We start from the raw sequence: 19957 nt of genomic DNA, 5'->3' as shown, positions 1-19957 counted from the left end.
CTGCGTATCTGCCTGGTGAGTTGCTAACTGGGATCCCAAGCTGTTTTGTCATGTGGTAGGTACAGCAACGCACTGTACCAGTGCATGCTCCCCAACTTGACTTGACTTGATAATACAAAACTGGGCATTGTACAGTATTTCCACTGTACAACAGAAAGAAAAAATACATTTATGAAAAAACAGAAATGGTAATTATAATGCCATTCCAATAATTCACTAAATTTTCCATTTTTTGGCCAAGTGAATGGGTGTGCTAATAATTTAAAAGGAGTTAGATATGAAAGATCCAAGTCCATTTCCCAGCCAGCACTGTATAAAGGAGCAACAGAAAGCCCTATATGGGGTGATGGTAAAAAAGAAATGCGTACAATAAATATCTGCCTTCTAGTGACTAGGTGTGCTAATGTAACTAAGATTATTTTGTATTGAGTCCTCATCATAAGCTGCTCACACTCCACAGTCAGAGCATGAGATTGGGTTCTGTTATCCATGTGGAGAAGAAAAAATGACTGTGTGTAACCAAAGGAGAACCCCTCTTGTTTAGGTGACCATTTGTTGTTTTGTTTACTTTGCAACAAGATGGCTTCAGTTAAGCATGTTGCCCTAATAAAGAAGTGTGATAAATAAAATGGCAGACTCACTCAGCCCACCTCATTTGTGATCTATTCATGAGGAGAAACTTTGCAGAGGTCAGAACTCCATTTCCCAGCATGCATTAAATCAAGTAGCAAATTGACTCAAAATTTCGGTCAGTTTAGAATAGCCAAAATAAATTAATTAAGGAAGATATCAATTTAAGCATCTAAAAAACTCTAATTCAAATTGTCCATACAAAACAGATTCCTGGCTTTGTAGAGAAATGCAGCATTCCCAGTGTCAGTGAGGTGGGATTGATCTAGTCTAAACCCATGATAACTGTCCCACTATTACTCAAGAGCTGCTCTTCTATGTAGACTTCCACAGTCTCTTCCAATCATTTTTATAAGTTAAACCAACTTGACAGCAAGTTCTACAGTCAGCTCACCCAACTGTATATAATTAAACGACAGAACTGGCAACGGAGTAAATATATCAACAACTGAGGAGGCAGTTAGGGCTTTTCATCAGGTTCAAGTTAAGGTCTGTTACATTGATTTTTGGATTACAGAAAAAGTGGTGGATTTATATATTTGTACTTGCAAGATACAATATCGGTCTGATTATAAACAGATGCAGTTGCAGAAACTTGAAGGAGGAAAAGTAGAAAGAATTAGACATAGAAAACAGAATACAATTAGATGAAATGTAAAAGATTAGCATGAAATAGAACCAAAAGAAGAAGTGGGAGCAATTCAGAAGAAGGAACCAACCGACTAAAGACATGAATAAATAACCCAATAGCATGGACTGTACTGGTAGCCCAACATCTAACCCATTACTGAGGAATGATTCCTGCATATCTGTTATCCTGGTTTGGAAGCATAAATTTATTATAACACCATTGACTAAATTACCAGAATTCATTCTTAGTGGTTGTTGACTCCTAAATATCTTACGAGAAGAGACTGGAGTCCTTTCTGTGTAAAAAACACCAGTTACTGTACTACTGAAATGAATTGAACTATTGAACTTACTGTATTATATTCTCCTTCGTGATTTTCTCCATCTTTAACAGACTTTGCTGTGACTCTGAGCTTTCCTGCTGTGCCTTCTTCAATCCTTTCAATCTGTTGGGAGTATAAGAAATCAGTACATCTTGAGTAAACAAACTGAGAAGGGATTAACAACATTTCAGCTCATCTTCACTTATGTTAATGACATGTTATTAAAATCAGACCTGAGGGGACTCTGAAATGGACTGGCACTCCATTTGTGGTTGTTTGCTGTTTTGCACCTGATAAGCTCTGGCCATCCACAATTCTGGATTGGGTTAAGCAGATTTCAGAAAGTAATGTTACCTCGTTTTTGACATCCTACTGCTGCCTCCGAAGGATGACATAAGAATCCCACATAGCTTTCTTGCTAAAGGATATGTTTGGGGTTTTTCAAGAACAAATTATTTCTTCAAAAACATCCAGCCATCCATTATCCAACCTGCTATATCCTAACTACAGGGTCACGGGGGTCTGCTAGAGCCAATCCCAACCAACACAGGGCGCTACGGCAGGAAATAAACCCCGGGCAGGGCGCCAGCCCACCACAGGCCACACACACACACACACCAAGGACAATTTAGGATCGTTAATGCACCTAACCTGCATGTCTTTGGATTGTGGGAGGAAACCAGAGCACCCGGAGGAAACCCACGCAGACTCGGGGAGAACATGCAAACTCCACGCAGAGAGGAACCAGGAAGCTAACCCGGGTATCCTAACTGCGAGGCAGCAGCGCTACCCACTGTGCCACTGTGTCTTCAAAAACATGGAATATGCAATGACTATGAAAAATTGTGTTTTAAAGTTAAGCATTTTCCATAAGCATAAAAAATATGTTGCCTGGCCTGGCATTTTGAAATGGAGGCTATGGGGCATTGAAGAACACTAGAAAATAAAAGCTTAACAAATTAGCAAATACATGCATTCTTAAAACTGAGAAAGTTACCAAGCATTGTTCCACATCTTGAGATTGCACACACATTGTAAAATAACTTATACATGTCATTTTTGAATAAAAAAAATGCATATTAAGTGATTGGACTATTTTAAAGAAGTCCAACTGTGCAAGCTAACTTAGTGCTTGTCTTCCGCCACAATAACCTTTCACCCCCTCAAAATCACGGTAAACTTTCCTTGCTATATGCTTGGTATCATGTTGATTTATTTCTGCATTTATCTGAGAAATCCTCAAATCACACAAACAAATAGAAGACTCATCCTTACCTAAGAAAAATGGGGAATATACAATAAAACAATTTTTTCCAAATCCCTTTGTCACAAACATGCATCAGAAACACAGAAGGCATGTTTTCTTATAGTCTCCTTTATAATAATAATAATAATACATTTTGTCTATATAGCCCCTTTCCCATAGTCATGGCACGTATAATGCCAAGGCAGGCAAGATTTATTTTTTAATTTATAGAGAATGCTTAACTTTAGAGCAAAAGTTCATCTGGCCAATGCATATATACCATGCTTGTGAAGAAATACATTGATTGAAGAAATTTGATTTGAAAAATACCAAACTTCAGTACAAGTCCAGTCTGTGTGTCCTATATATAAAAAACAGGAAAGGAGTACAAATGTAATCTGAAAATGTATCTTTAATGTACTATTTTATAATGCAAGAAATAAAATTCAAATTGTCTGACAATTAATGATTTTTTTTATTTACAAAATAAATTATAGTTAAGAAGAAAAATTAACAAAACAATGATAAGTATACTAAAATATTACTTAGGATTAGGTCTTGTTAATAGTAATACAAATAACAAAAGTAGTTATGATATGCACGTTTGAGAATTAATTGCATTTGTGAACATAAATAGCATCATAGTTTGCTCCTTTTTCTTGTTACACTGTGTCCAAATAATGAGTACAGCGAAAATCCTGTTGAAACAGATAAGGGAGTTTTGATACCTCAAACACTGTTCTCTTGGCTTTTTAGGCTAAGACTAGACATTTTCTCAAAAGGACACTCTCAGTGAGAGAACGGAAGAAACCCGGGAGAGACGTCAGAGACTTCAGAGGTCAAAATTGAAAGCAGTACCCCAGCCTCTTTCAGTAATGTGTTGCAAGACCCACTGGAGCAGGAGGACCCTGAAGAACAGTCAGCTCTTTTCAAATGAAGGTGCATTGGCCACACTTACTTTAAGAGAGCCTCAAGCCCTGGTAATTTGGGAAGCTTCCTACAACCTAAGGGAAGAAGGATATAGGGCTAAGAGATGCCCTGGACATCTGGTGGACTCACCAAACCCAAACGTTATGTTTAAAAGAAACTGAGTAAGAGCCTGAAACTCCTTACCTTCGGCAGAAGTATTATTTGTGCAAACATATTGATTAAACCATTTTGTTGTGAGTTAATAACTAGAATCATATGTTTCAGGATAGGAAATTCACAGCAGGAGTTTGTGTTCTGCTTGTTTGGATATCCCCTTCAATTATGATAGATACAACCTTGAATCAGCTTAATCAAACTCTGACAAAGCTGTAGAAGAAGCATCCAGCCCAAGGCATCAAACAGCACACACTCACTCACACTGCAACAATTTTACAGCCACCACTTCACTTAACATGGACATCTTTCAGATATGGGGGGAGAACCCACAAAGGCAGATGCAGAATAATCAAAATCCGCACAGACAACAATAGGATGGATTCAGACCCATAACACTACCCAAGCCAAAATATTTTACACCTAATAAAAGAATATTAGTACTGGAAAAAACTCTCTACTTTTTTTACTGAAAATCAGAACACCGTTTCATATAACATGAACTGAAATGAAAGTCCAAATTTGAAGTCTTATGTATAATATGCATCTATCCAATACTAAGCAGAACCTTCACTTTCTGCATACATAAATATGCAAAAAAAGTGTTTCTTAAATTCATGAAATTACTCTTAGCTATCTAACATAAACAGACCCAGTGTATATAATTTGCTGCATGGGTATTTTTAACTGACAGTTCTAAACTGCTTTACTGTGGGCATCTTAATGAGTGTGTCCTTTGGTAGACTAACATCTAGTCCAGGGATATTTCTTGCCTTGTTCTTGAAATTAGTGGGGTGGCTGTCAGAAGCCTATAACAATACAACTGGATTAAGCAGTTTGATTAATGGATGGATGGATGAATAGGTATAATTTGTATGATGGATGACTGGGGCCCTTTCGCAGTGGGAAGGCTGTCATAGTGGAAAGACCAGGGAGGCAGATATACACAGGGCACTACCCCTACCCCAGAGCGATAGATGGCAACCCCCCAGGGTTGCAGCAGCACCTTGGATCCCCGCTGGGCTCCATGGGAGCTGGAGTCTGGCAACATCCTGTTGGGTTCAATGGCAGCCCTACTTTGGGCTCTCACCACACTTGGGAGTGATTCCAGATCTCCCTAACTAGCCACCTGGAGCACTCCCAGGCGCAGCATAAAGTAGGTGGCAAAAACAGATGAGAGGCAAACAGAAATTTCAACATGGTGCCAACTTTGAAGTAAATAAACTTTGGGTGTAATAAAATCCAGTTGATACCAAAGCTAAAAGTCTATTTTCAGCTACTCATAGAATGCTTCAATCTGTGTGTAAATTTTTTTTATGATGATCTTAAGCAGAGTACTGACAAACCTTGGTGGGCACCATCTCCCGGAGGAAACAAATGCTATGCTCTTCCATGTATTCTCCAATCTTGTTTGCCATTTGCTGATCAAATCCCCTGAGCAAGATGGAGCGTACCATGACTGTGACGTCCAGGCCTAGCCCAGCCAAAAAGCCTGCACACTCCAGGGCTACATAAGAGGCACCAACCACCAGTGTCCGCCCAGGGCTATGTGGCAAAGAAAACAAGTCATCACTGCAGAAAAAGGAGATAAGAAACACACATTTTAAAAAAAAGGTACAACAGGATTAAAAAAAGAACTTTGACAGTTCCCTGTGTCATACCTGAAACAAAAGTTTACCCTTAATATAGATAGATAGATAGACAGATAGATAGATAGATAGATAGATAGATAGATAGATAGATAGATAGATAGATAGATAGATAGATAGATAGATAGATAGATAGATAGATACTTTATTAATCCCCAAGGGGAAATTCACATACTCCAGCAGCAGCATACTGATAAAAACTATATTAATTAAATAAAAATGCAGTGCAAGTTAAAAAATGCAAGGTGGAGAGTGCAAGGCAGGTATAACAGACAATAACTTTGTACTGTATAATGTTAACGTTTACCCCCCCCGGGTGGAATTGAAGAGTCGTATAGTGTGGGGGAGGAACGAGCCTGCTCAGTGCCCATCGCTCTGTCACGGATGTCAAACTGTTCAGCTCCATGCCTACAATAGAGCCTGCCTGCCTCACCAGTTTGTCCAGGCGTCAGGCGTCCCTCTCCTTAATGCTGCCTCTTCAGCACACCACCGCGTAGAAGAGTGCGCTCGCCACAACCGTCTGATAGAACATCTGCAGCATCTTATTGCAGATGTTGAAGGACGCCAACCTTCTAAGGAAGTATAGTCGGCTCTGTCCATTCTTATACAGAGCATCAGTATTGGCAGTCCAGTCCAGTTTATCATCCAGCTGCACTCCCAGGTATTTATAGGTCTGCACTCTCTACACACAGTCTCCTCTGATGATCACGGGGTGTGATCGGTATACTGCATTACCTGACGGCAACACTTCACACATACTGACTTACATGTGTACTGCATTTCCCTTCTTATCCAATATGTTCTGTTAATCTGTTCATGTTACGCTTTGTATTATAAATATTCATGCTGTCGTGACTATAATAACATCCCATACTAATCATGTGACTATTCTAGCATTGAGTCCTCTTACAAGTCACTACTTATTAAAATAATCTCCTTACTTACTGTAATGCGCAATGTTCTTCTCTCCCTTATCATCATTACATTAATGCTTTTATTCCTGCAAAATCTTTGCAAGCATGATTTGCTAATCTAATATAAATCTCTTAAACCTGCTGTTGAAGTAAGGAGCAGAATTCTTTTGGAACAAGAAGACCTTTTCTTTTAACATTTAAAAAGTGGACTTTTACAAAGACACTGAAACAGCCTGTTATATTTAAAACAACATGTTACTTGGCTACTGAAATTTGTACCTTGTCAGTTCATGCTGTCGTGTCTGCTTAAGAATTACGTGAATATTTTGATAATTTAGGTAGAAATTGTAGGAACCTCTGCCATATTCTAAGTCTAAAGCATTGATTGGCTATGCATGTTTTTATTTATAGGAGATAAGAACCAATTTAAATCAAATGCATAATGCAGAACTGCTGCAATACTGCATCTGTGACTTCAAAACTTTAAAAAAGTTATACATACATGCTTTGCTGCTGGCTCCCATTTATGATGTCAGAAGATTGATCTAAAGCAGCTGATTCTGGAAACATGATTTTAGTTTTATGAACTCTGGATAATGGCAAAGAGTTTTATAAGATCAGTGAAAGAGCTAATCAGAAAAGGGGAGAAAAACGTGAGAAGAAGAAGGGGAGAGAAAGAGAGAGAGAGAATAAAGGAGAAGGAGGGGGGAGTGAACCAAGAATGCTCTGAGTTACTGCTGACACTTCAAATAACACAAGCAATGGACTGTTGCCTGGAATGACTACACATTTAGCAGTACCAGGATGTATAGTGCTCACAATTAATTTTACTTTTGTTAATGGCACTATCCATTTGAATAAAGAAAGATTAAAATGTATGAAAGCCTGCTTTCCCACCTGCATATCTTTTTTTATTTTAACCCCTGGGAGCTGAAAGCCATGTCCTCTTCTAAGCTAAGTCATTCAACATGAGGGAGAGAGAACACTATCGACAAGGAAGCTACAGTGACCATCATATCTGGGTAAAGTCTGCCAACAATAAGGTAGTGCATTCGCAGTCCTAAGTGCATTGGAACTGTGAACTGAATATCTCCAAAGGTTTGGTAAGTGTAAGAATAGGCAAAGACAAAGAATTAAGCAATATATTATGTGTCCACATTAAAATGGCATATGTGTATTTGATAAAGGGGATTTATGTTTAAAGGAGAGATGTCTGCAAAAGCCTTTCCAAGATAAAACACCCAACTAATTGCCGGGGTTCAGAGCCTATAACATCAGCAGCAAGAACCCTGTTTGGGGCCTCCACCCATCAAAGCCCCACTAAGTCACACCAGTGCACCTCAGAATTTTTAGTTAACTTAACATGCAAGTATTTGCGAATGTGAGGAAAAAGAGTACCTGAGGAAATCCCAATAGAAAAAAAAGCCTAAATAAATGATAAACCCAGGTTTACTCTGCTTATGCCTAGCTAACTGGATTTTCTAGTCAGTTAGTTGTTGAGGAAGGTAATTAACTTTTTTCTGCCCTGTAATTCCATGCATTTTCCATGTCTCCTCATTCTTCTACCAAGGAACTCTTTCTCCTAGCTCATTCTCACATTCTTACCTGTTTGTCCCTGGCAGGGAGTGGTCACTTTTTGCTGTCATTCCAAAAACGCAAGTGATCTTTTACAAACACTGCCTACTAGCAGACCCTGATCCTAAGCTACACTATTTAAGGAGTTATGACCCACTATGCGACCTAAGTCCAGGACCCTTTAACACATCACTGGGGTTTCTTTGCCCTGGGTATTAACACTTTGCAAAAACCACAATTATCTTACTAGGCTTCTCTGTCATTGGTTCTCTCCAAGCTAAAGTCAGAGTAACACATCCAAAAGCCCCTTAAATCCCTCAATCCTTGAACCTTTGAAGGTGTAAAAAAATGCCACTTATCTGTGATAGACCTTCCTGCTGCCTGTCTTATTAAAATAGTAATAAGGTCCATACTCAACCATTCTTCTTTCATTCTGGAAAACTTTTAACCCTCTTCCACACCTCAATGAATTGACCCTACATGATGAATTTTAGGCATCCATGATAACTGTTGGTTTACCTTACTTACCCTACTGCTCTAGGGTAATCAAGCTCATTCCATGGATCTCCTGCTCCCACTTTTCTTGGGTGCTTCTATCTCTAGTCATTCATTTGTATTCAGAGCACATACAGGGTATAACATCCTCAGCTTTTTTTTCTTACATTCTATCTTAGAACCTTTCAGGGATTACAATAATTCCCTTTCCTTCTGCAATTTCTTACTTTACCAGGTCACTCATCTTAATACCAACACCAGTTTATAGTTACAAATTAAATCATCATCTTCGGAATGTGAGGGGAACTGGAGCACCTGAAGAAGATGCAGATGTCACACATTGACAAAGTAGGTGAAATTAACCAACATTTCAAGACTGTGAGGCCACAGCACTAATTACCATGCCACTGTGGTTGCCATCTATCAATGATTGATACCAAAATGTATGTCCACTAGTAAGAAATATAAGCCATGCACCTGGTAATGCAGAGTTCTTTGTCCCCAGGAATGCCTAAATATCTTGGTCTCTCTCCAGTAGCTATGATGAAGTCCACTGCTGTGTGGCAGGTCTCCTTCATATTCTTGTCTGTTGCCTAGAAGCAAAAAACCAAGCATTAAAGATAAATTTGGATTAAACATCCTATATATCTACCCCATTTCTCAAACTACAGTATGTAAAAGTACACATACAGTTGGTTTAATTTTGATTTTTCTTGGTTAACCTCTTTTTAATTTTCTTTTTAAAACAGGGCACATTTGTGCTCGGCATTCCTGTATGTTGAGAGCAGGGCTGTTCTTGTAAGTTTAGCTAAATGAAATAAAACCATATAAACTTCAGGCCTAATGAGTATCAGATAATGTGAAAATAATAAATCAAGACTCATGAAGCATGGTGAAGAGACTTCCAGATTTAAAAATACAATAAGTGCCTGCGTATTACGTACACACATCCAAAATTGTGTTGATTTTATGGTTGTCATCACTATAGACTAAATCAGTTTGCATTCAAATAGGTATCAAAGATATACTAGCCAAAACGTCCTAAAGCTCTTGCAGGACAGTAGTAGAAGTATGCCTACATGACGAATAGCTCATTCCATCTAATCTCATAGATGCTTGACTAGATTGAGATCTAATGACCTGGGAGGCCATTGAGTTAAGATAATTTCACTGGTTTCTGAAAAAAATCCTGACAACCTACTTGCAGAGGGTGACACTGCAGCCAAAAAAGGATGTAACTAACTAGCAAAAAAGTAGACATCTTATGACATTCACTTATTGCTCTAGACACATATAAAATGTGCTAACACCATTATACCATCAGCAGCCCACACAGTAAGCACACGGATGGTGGTCTCATGAATTCATGGCATTATTGCAATATGCTAAAATTCATCTTATGGAATGATGTTTTTCCAGTCCTCTAGAGTCCAAAGTTTGTTTTCCCTTACTCTACTGTAACAGCGGTTTCCTGCTCTCTGCTCAACTGAGTGAAATAGGAGTGATCCATGAGATGCAAACCTTCATACAATACTTGGTACAATAAGCTATTTCATTTTCTATGATTCTTCTAGCAAGACTATGGTACTCATCTTTTAACTGACTGATTCCACCACACTCCCTCTGAGGTTTTTTGGGGGTGTCCTTATGTAATTGTGTGAAAATATCTGCATGTCTCATGCATGCATACCATGTTCAAAGTCTTTTACATCTTTAGCCTTGCCAATTCTTCTCCTGAATTGCTTACATACAATCTATTAAAGTCACCTTAGCATAATTAACATTGTCTGCACATATGACAACACAAGCAGTCAATTACATGAAAAAATCAGGTGTTTGTATAAAGGAGAGCTGTACTGTATATGCTATAATCGAAATCAGATGCAGCCTTAGTCCCTAAGTCTTACCTCAGGGTACCACAGTTAATCCTATAAGACATAGGTTCTTAAACTATGGCTTGTAATCAATTTTGGGTCACATGTCGTCTGAACCAGAGTCCTGAATCACAATAGTACTCAATGGAAAAAGGGTCACCATGGACAGCTTAAGCAAATGCCTTTGCTCCATTATGACCCACTTCTCCAATTCTCCAAGGGTCCGCCCCTCCATGGTAGAGTTTTCTGTGTTTTCTAATAAATATTATCCTCCTTCTACAACCCCTATGTCCATTATGGTTGACAGTGAACAAGACTGTGAAATCCAAAAACCTAAAGATTCCCACAAGAATTATCTAAAGCATAGTATTTGGTTCATTTACAAGATAGCTAAAAGGTTTCTCCTAGAAACCTAAAGATGCTTATACTCCATAAGCCTAAAGATGCTTATACTGTACTCCAATTTTATTTGGCCAATTATGTCATAAACCAGGTATATATATTTGCATTCTGAGCTTTGAGTGCCTTGGGGAGGTTGAGTGAAAGGACAAGATGGTCAACCACAACATTGTTTTTTTCAAAATGGCATTGGTGCTCCAACTAACAGAAACAAACATATGCTAGAAGGTACGGGACTTTTAGTGCATTACATCTTATAATTTGAGCCCATCTATTTTGTTCATTTTCACTAGCTGTTGAAAAATACCTGGGCTAGGATGTATACCTAAAATTCCAATAAAAACGTAATCTGAGGAAGGAAAGGACAGATTATGTCTCTGCAAGATGCTCAAAGTCAATGTAGATTATAAATTGATTTATCAGATATCATCTGATGAAAGCTTCAGATGCCTATTTTACACTTCATTGATGGCATGACGTTATAATATTTTCATATTTTATGTAGGCCCTATGTACAATAATCTTGAGAGCACCATTGATGTTGCCAGCTAGTTTTGCCATGCAGATCCCATTGATACATACTGTATGTTTACAATTATTAAAGGTGTGTTGTTAAAACATGATAGATGCTAATGCTGCATGTATTGATAAATAGTGTTTAGTGCTGTGTTGCCCAATGGCCAGTGATGGCGTACACTGAACCAGACAATTGCTGATTCACTGCTCATAGTGTTCCCTGAAACAGGACGTCTTTGTGTGCTCCACTGTATAAATATGCACAAAAATCGCACTCTACAGATGTAACCTGCCTGTTATAAAGCCTTCAGCTAAATAAATCCATGTAACTGTCATGGAAACAACTACATTTTCAGATTACACCAACATTCACCAGAAGCAAATAGACCCCTTCTTTTAAGGTTTACCTTTACTGTGTGTTCATCAACAAACATTCCATAAGCATTAAGATAGGTGACGTTCTTGTCCATCAGAGATTTACGGTAGTTGAAGCTTAAGGAGCGGACATGATTTTGAACAGCTTGGGTAAGGAGGTCCCAGTCATGTGATACTACAAAACAAGAGTGAGTTTTAAAAATAAAAATAAATACAATGCAAGAACAGAGAAGAAAGTAAAATAGACATATACAAGAGAAAACAGATGCTTGTAGAAAATTATTCAGCATTCTTAGCTGATATTAGCAACTATTTACCTGAATTACCTATTAATTATTATTGAGTAACATTATTGGATGATTTTAATCTTTACCTAGATCTGGAAACCTGAAGCTTTAAGAAAAAAATATTCTCTAATCTTATTGAATATGTGGGGTTTCTACAAATTGTCCTATACACACTGTCATAGTCATGCTTTGAATTTTATTATCACTAGGGGGCTTTGCCCCTGCTTGCTTTTCTCGTCCACCCTCTAAACACCCCTGGAGCGTGCTATGCGCCAACCACTTTGCATTTCTGCCTCTCGCGTTGTGAAGAGGGGAGCTGAACGTACGCTAAGGAGATGCGGTCGCTCCTCCGAAACCTCCTCTTAAACGGTGATACAATCAGAAACAAATACATTTTTTTTAGGGTTAGGGTTAGGGTTAATAGAGAGATGTGGTCTGAGCCGGGCTGGCGCCAGGGTTTGTTTCCTGCCTTGTGCCCTGTGTTGGCTGGGATTGGCTCCAGCAGACCCCCGTGACCCTGTAGTTAGGATATAGCGGGTTAGATAATGGATGGATGTAGATGTGGTGTAACATTCAGACTCTAATTATAACAAACACATTTTAGATGCTTATCTGATTACCTATGATTAACTTCTTTCCTTATTCATAAATGCTCAATTTAGGAACACAACCTTTAGGCATTTAGAAAAATAAAGGTATTTAAAGATATATTCACATGTTAAAAATGTTAAGCCCAAGCTTGGAAGCTAATAAAATATATGAGATACCAAACAGTGAATGACTACTCATAGTGGAAAGAGGCATTAAAAAGTGGAGCTTACCCCCACTTGAGTCATGGCATCCTGTTATGGCATCTGCTCGACTTCAGAGTGCAAAGTAAAACAGAAGATATCAAATGTGGCACAGAATATCACTGGCACACAGCTGACTTCAATTCGGGAGACATAAATCACATGCTCCTTACAAAAGCAAAAAGCATAATTATAGATCTTAAACGTTGTGCATAATTGTATTTTTCCCTTCTCCAATCTGATAAACACTACAGAACCATAACCATTTGGGCCAGTGCACAGTGTTTACTTTCAGGCCATAACAACAACAACTATATGGCGTTATTTCAGTGCCACTATTCTGAGCGCACGTAAAAAAAATATTGCAAGTGCAAGTGTTGCATTTTGAGGAGAAATTTATTTTGAGCGTACAAAAGCTGAATTTGAGTGAACAAAATTCATTGCTGCGTGCAAAAAATGTATTTCAGTGTTTGCGCTTATCCATATACACACACACAATAGCACCCCTCTCGCTCAGTTTTTCATTTGCGCTTGCTGCAATGTGTTGCTAGCGCTCACAACATTCTCTGCTGCAAGCGCTCAACTCTCTGTACACCGTTATAAGTGTGCCACAAAACCAACCAATCACAGACTTGGTTTCAAAAATTCTGATTGGCTCTTACTGTCTCCAATCAGCTCGCTAGCTGCTGCATTCGGAAACAGTCCGAAATGTAGCTAAATCCAGCTAAACTCAATTAAACCCCAATTTGCGGATAATATCTTTAATTATTTTATTTTAAAATATATTATTTGTTAAGACTATCGTTGGTGTAGTACTCTCCCAGTCAATGCCTGGATCCTGAAGCTCCTTCAAATCCACAAACATATATAATAGTCATTATTCCAGAATAGGTACTTTTGGGAGTAATGTTATTTTGTGTAAGCGTTTTTCCAATAAATACAACAATTTAAAAAGAATGCCTTTGTTTTCATGTTCTTCTTACTGTGATTTACATTAGTGGTAATTGATAGGCAAGAATGTATAAAATCACCAGAAGCATCTCAGATGTGCCACAATGAATGCAGCAGCTAGCGAGCTGATTGGAGACCGTAAGAGCCAATCAGAATTTTGAAACCAAGTCTGTGATTGGTTGGTTTTGTGGCACACTTATAACGGTGTACAGAGAGTTGCGCTTGCAGCAGAGAATGTTGTGGCGCAAGCAACACATTGCGAGCAAGCGCAAATGAAAAACTGGCGAGAGGGGTGCTATTGTGTGTGTGTGTATATGGATAAGTGCAAACACTGAAATACATTTTTGCACGCAGCAATGAATTTTGTTCACTCAAATTCAGCTTTTATGCGCTCAAAATAAATTTCTCCTCAAAATGCAACACTTGCACTTGCAATATTTTTTACGTGTGCTCAGAATAGTGGCACTGAAATACGCCATACAACTACAACAACATTTATTTATATTTTCTTACAAATGGTGTAGCTCAAAGTGCATTACAACGTGTTACTTGGTATTGCCTAAAATAACATTAGGCAATACTAACAAAAGAATAAAGTAAGGTCAGATAGCGAGGAGGACAGGGAAAAAAAAAACAAACAAACAAAAAAAATCCAGATGGGCCGGAGAAAAAAAAAAAAATCTACAGGGGTTCCAAAGCCAAGATACAGCCCAGCATCCACTGGGCATTCTACCTAGCATAAATGATCTAAATCAGTCCTCATGGCTTTCAGGCTTCACGTGAAAGAATTTGATGATGGACATCTGGGGTACTGCTTTCAATCCATCAATGTAGGGACATCACGGTGCTTTGATCAGGTGGTGGTGGCGCTAAACACCACCCCAAAAAAACGGAAAAAGAACAGCAGAGAATAATAGGGATTGCGGGGCCTTGATGAAAATGATAATTCAATGCACATATAGTTTCATGGGGATACACTAACATGTAGCTCTGAGAAAGCCATGTTAAAATAATGTGTTTTAGCAGTTTTTAAAGTGCTCCACTGTATTAGCCTGGCAGATTTCTATTGGTAAGCTATTCCAGATTGTAGGTGCATAACAGCAGGGCTGCCACACCACTTCTTTTACTTTAGCTCTTGGAATTCTAAGTAAACACTCATTTGAAGATCTAAAGTTACGATTTGGATAAGGTGAGAGGCATTCCAAAACATAGGATGAAATAAGATTATATAAGGCTTTGTAAACCAAAAGCAGTATTTTAAAGTCAATTCTGAATGGCACGGAGAGATGTGCTCAGATTTTCTTTTCCTAGTTAAGATTCTGACAGCTGCATTCTGCACTAGTTGCAACGGATTCATGTCTTTCTTGGGTAGTTCTGAAGTAAGAATATTATTATACCATTTATACTTGACAATACATTTGAACTTGATATTGATTGATTGGACTCCCTCAAACCACAGGCAATTAAACTGATTTATTAAGTACATGCACCTAAAGTTAGGAAGCTGTAAATCAGAGTGCAAAGTTGCAAATTTATGAGGTTGGATGGACTGAAATTATTATAGTTTATAAAACAGCTCTCTGTACGATGTGATTTGATTACTTTTACAGAAAAATAGATCAAAATATTACAAAAACCTGCAGTTTTCAGAAGAATAGCTAAACTGATAAAAATGAAGTATCAAGTGACTGATAGACAGTAATCCTACTTAATTTCTGTACCAATGACTGTGAATTTCTTTAATAATAAGTAATATAATACAGTGGAACCTTGGTTCATGACCATAATTCGTTCCAAAACTCCCCATAGGATTGTATGTAAATACAATTAATCCGTTCCAGACCGTACGAACTGTATGTAAATATATTTTTTTAAAGATTTTTAAGCACAAATATAGTTACTTATACCATAGAATGCACAGCGTAATAGTAAACTAAATGTAAAAACTTTGAATAACACTGAGAAAACCTTGAACAACAGAGAAAACTAACACTGCAAGAGTTCGCACTGTAACGATACGAATTGCTCAAAAAAAACACTTTTTTTAATGAGTTTTAAGCACAGGGAAAAAAATGAACATTTGAAAAATCTGTAATTTAATAAACCACCAAGAAAAGTAACATTGCAACAATGCACACTACGAACTGATTGCTGTAAACAGTAGTGAAGTGGAGGTTAAAATCCAATAGAAAAAAGTCTTCATTAAATACAACGAAGTTAAAACAATGCTCGAATCAATCTCTTTAAAAACAAGCCTGGTGCATTCTTTAACTGCCTTCTCGGACTTATGCGTCCAGCTGTCTCTCTCTCGCTCGCACGCGTGTGTGTGTGTGTCTCTCTCGCACGCGTATGTATGTGTCTCTCTCTTGCGCACGCATGTGTGTGTGTCTCTCTCTCTCGCACGTGCGCGTGTGTGTGTCTCTCTCGCTCGCTGCACAGGGAATGCAGAGGGAGAGACTGAACACGTGCGAAAATCATTGCCGCGCACAAACCGAAAGGGAAACTGGCTTGTTCGTATACCGAGTGTGTGGTCGTGAGCAGATGCAAAAGTTTGGCAAACTTTTTGGTCGTAAACCGATTTGTACATGTTCCACTGTACAGTACTGTACTTTGAGCAGTTGGCTTCGAACTTAGTACCACCGTATCACATATGTCAACTTTATTTCTTACTAACTCAGTAAATAAAAACTCATGTGCTACATCTACTGCCTAAACAATGTCTCAGCTAGTTTGTTGACAAATTCAGCTTCAATAATTGTAATAATCAATACAACAAATAATTAGTAAAGCAAGATTAAATGGCATTGACCAAGATTTCATTGTTAGATCTCTATTAGGAAAATTAGATTCATATCTGAATATCTTTATGAACTATAGGCATGTTTTCAGCTTACCTTTCTTCCTAAATTTTTAGTGAAAATTCTACTCAATTCAATGTTTATTGTCATTCATTTACATATATAGTGAATAACTGAATGAAATTACATTCCTTACAGTCGTCAGTGCATAAGCAAAACAACATATATTTGACATACACCATAATATTACCAAAAAACAGGGCAGCAATACAATATAACAAAACTAAAGATGCAGGACTAAAGCTTGAACAATGCTCAATATCCAAATTAAAGTGCAGAGTGCAAAATAACAGTACATAATTGGGGGAATGTTATAGGATATGGTACTGGGTGACATGTAAGAGTTCAAAAGTCTGACAGCTTGGAGAAAGAAGCTGTTATAGGACCAGACTGTGCTGGTTCTAATGCTGCAGTATCTTCTACCTGACGGCAGGAGGTCAAACAGTACATGTGATGGATGAGGGACGTCTTTCACAATGGCGTAGACAGACCCTTAGACAGCATGTCTGGAAGATGTCCTTAACTGAGGTGAGAGAAATCCCTGTGATCCTCTCAGCGGTCCTCACTACACACAGCAGTGTCTTGCACTTGCTGGCTTTGCTGTTCCCAAAGCACACGATAATACAGTTTGTCAGAAATTATAGAATTGTCAGAACGTATAGCTTTTCAATTTGAATATTATCCGAAAACACACTCTTTATAAAAGATTTTAGTCTGGGTTTCACCCAAGTCACACCACAGAAATACAAGTTTCAAATAATAATCTAATGTCTTCCAACACGGGAAATGTTTCCATCATTATGATTTTAGACTTTTGCTGCTTTTGATACTATTGGTCATAGCACTCTACTACACAGGCTTGAGAAGTTAGGTTGACTTACCTGGGAAAGTATTTAGCTAATTTACTTCATACTTGCAGTATACAGGTTTGTGCTGAGGTCTGAAGACAGTACCCCCCCATTTTTATCTGCAGTTATATATAAGGTCTATATGTGGTCTCAGATTTTAGCACTGGGACCAATTACTTTTCCTCTGTATATTTACAATAGATGTATAAGGCCTGCCTGCCCGCCCCGCCCAGCCGTACCTGCCCGCACGCTTGCCTGCCTGCCAGCCTGCCTGCGTTGAATTACTTTCTAATTAATTTGGTTGGCCTTGGAGTCTGCTTGGGAAACACTGAATGTAATATTTCAGACAGTGAGAGTCTGGCCCACCTCCAGTTTGCATAGCATGAAAACTGGTCAACAGAGGACACCATATGCCTTGCACATCATACCATACTACCACACCAGAAAAATAAAAAGAAACATGCTGTGCCAGAGTACTGTTTATTAATTATAGCTCAGCATTTAACAGTGTTGCACCATCAAAGCTGTTCACCAAGTTCCTCGCAATTCACTAAAATTGAGTGTGGTGCATTGTCTGACTTTATTGTGGTGCAATCTGTGTCCTGCAGTGTGCCATAATTTGTAGGTCATTTATTAGTTAGTGCTCCTGTTGTATGAAATCAAAAGAATGTGTGAGCCCTGATCATTTAGCGTCACTGATTTTGATGTTTGATTGACATTTTTGCTAGGGGGGGAAAAGGGGGACTGAATTAGATGCAAAATCTGCTGCTTACACTCAGCTCTTCTCTCCTACTGGTGGTCTTGGCAGTAGCGCAGCAATTTTAACTGTGTAGCACATCTGTTTTTGAGCTGCAGTGCAGGTATTTTCAGGGGACAAAGTTCATCAACTGTGTTTAATGGCCTATCGGTGTGTTGGCACCCATTGCTTCATGGGAATCTCCAATCCCCCAAACCCCTTGATCATTGTTTGTATGTCATTTCCTCGTGGCACTTGATGCTTCGTGGGACACCCCAATACCTGGATTGTCAATCGAGTGTCTAAGTTTCACGGGGAGCACATTTATTAAGATTATTGAAATTATTAAAAGTAAATTTCTCTATTTACATTTAAATTTTATTTTTTATTTATTTTTTTATTTATTAATTTTATTACAATCAATACATAGCAATCAAGTTTTTACAAAAAAAAAAAGAATTATGCTAAGAACAGATCGATCCCCACCCTTGAGAGAGAGAGCAAGCCAAACGGTGTAAAATTTAAGGCTTGTAAAAATACCTAAATCAACAAATTCTCTGTGCTTTATAAAATCATTTCAAAATATTGCTGATTTGATCCTGCCATGTTTTGAAAAAAGTCTGCACAGATCCTCTAACTGAGTATTTGATTTTTTCCAATTTTAAATAATATAACACATCAGTTTCCCACTGACTTAAAAGAGGAGAGTTTGGGTTCTTCCAGTTTATCAGAATAAGTCTGCGTGCCAACAGTGTAGTGAATGCAATCACAATTTGTTTGTCTTTCTCCACTTTAAGCCCCTCTGGAAGAACCCCAAACACAGCTGTTAATGGGTTAGGAGGGATTGTGAGTCCAAGACTGTCTGAGAGGTAATTAAAATTTTTGTCCAGAATAATGTTAATTTGGTGCAGGCCCAGAACATGTGACCTAGTGAGGCTGGGGCTTGGTTGCAACGTTCGCAGGTTGGATCATGCCCTGGAAACATTTTGGAGAGTTTTAGTCGAGACAGATGTGCTCGATATATAATTTTGAGTTGTATAATTGTATGCTTTGCGCATATGGAGCTCGAGTGAATTCTCTGCATTGCTACTTTCCACTCCTTTTCTGATATATTAATTGAGAGGTCATTTTCCCAGTGTCCTCTGAAAGGAAGGAATTGTAAAATGATTTTATATATTGTAGAGATGGAGTCTAACTCCTTGAAATTGAGCAATAATTTTTCCAGCGTGGATGAGGGTGCAAGATGAGGAAAATCTGGAAGGTTCTGTTTAACAAAGTTCCTGATTTGAAGATAGTGAAAGAAATTTGTAGCTGGAATGTTAAATTTGGAATGTAATTGTTCATAGGATGCAAAGACGTTGGCTATATAAAGATCTCTAAGCAAGTTAATTCCAAATTTTTTCCAGATATTAAAAACTGCATATGTTTGTGAGGGTTGAAAGAGGTGGTTCTCTTGCTGAGGTGCCACAGATAGAAGCTTCTCCGTCTTAAAATGCTTTCTACATTGGTTCCAGATTCTAAGTGAGTGGAGCACAATTGGAGTGTTTATTGGAGCGCAGAGCAGGGAATACAAAGAAGTACTGCAGGATTTTACTTCTATTGCGGTCCATGCCTGTGTATGTTCTTCTATTTGTGTCCAGGTTCTTATCGCCTGTATATTTGCCGCCCAGTAATAAAACTGGAAGTTAGGTAGAGCCATGCCGCCTTCTGCCTTTTGTCTTTGTAGGGTCGCTCTTTTAATGCGTGGATGTTTAGAATTCCAAATAAATGAGGTTAT

General features: G+C 38.3%; 1 protein-coding gene across 1 annotated transcript in view; it reads right to left on the bottom strand.

Annotated features, from left to right (window-relative positions):
- LOC120534319 (thioredoxin reductase 1, cytoplasmic-like) overlaps window positions 1–19957 on the bottom strand; it is a 125613-nt gene that overhangs the window by 52640 nt on the left and 53016 nt on the right. Inside the window, exons 6-9 of the mRNA XM_039761822.1 lie at window positions 11742–11884; window positions 9023–9138; window positions 5259–5484; window positions 1614–1706 (exon numbers count right to left, since the gene is read on the bottom strand). Coding sequence (XP_039617756.1) covers window positions 1614–1706; window positions 5259–5484; window positions 9023–9138; window positions 11742–11884 — 578 coding nt within the window. The remainder of the gene's footprint in view (window positions 1–1613; window positions 1707–5258; window positions 5485–9022; window positions 9139–11741; window positions 11885–19957) is intronic.

Source organism: Polypterus senegalus, chromosome 8, assembly GCF_016835505.1.
Source record: "Polypterus senegalus isolate Bchr_013 chromosome 8, ASM1683550v1, whole genome shotgun sequence".
NCBI lineage: Eukaryota > Metazoa > Chordata > Cladistia > Polypteriformes > Polypteridae > Polypterus > Polypterus senegalus.
This window is presented reverse-complemented; position numbering and strand designations above follow the sequence as displayed.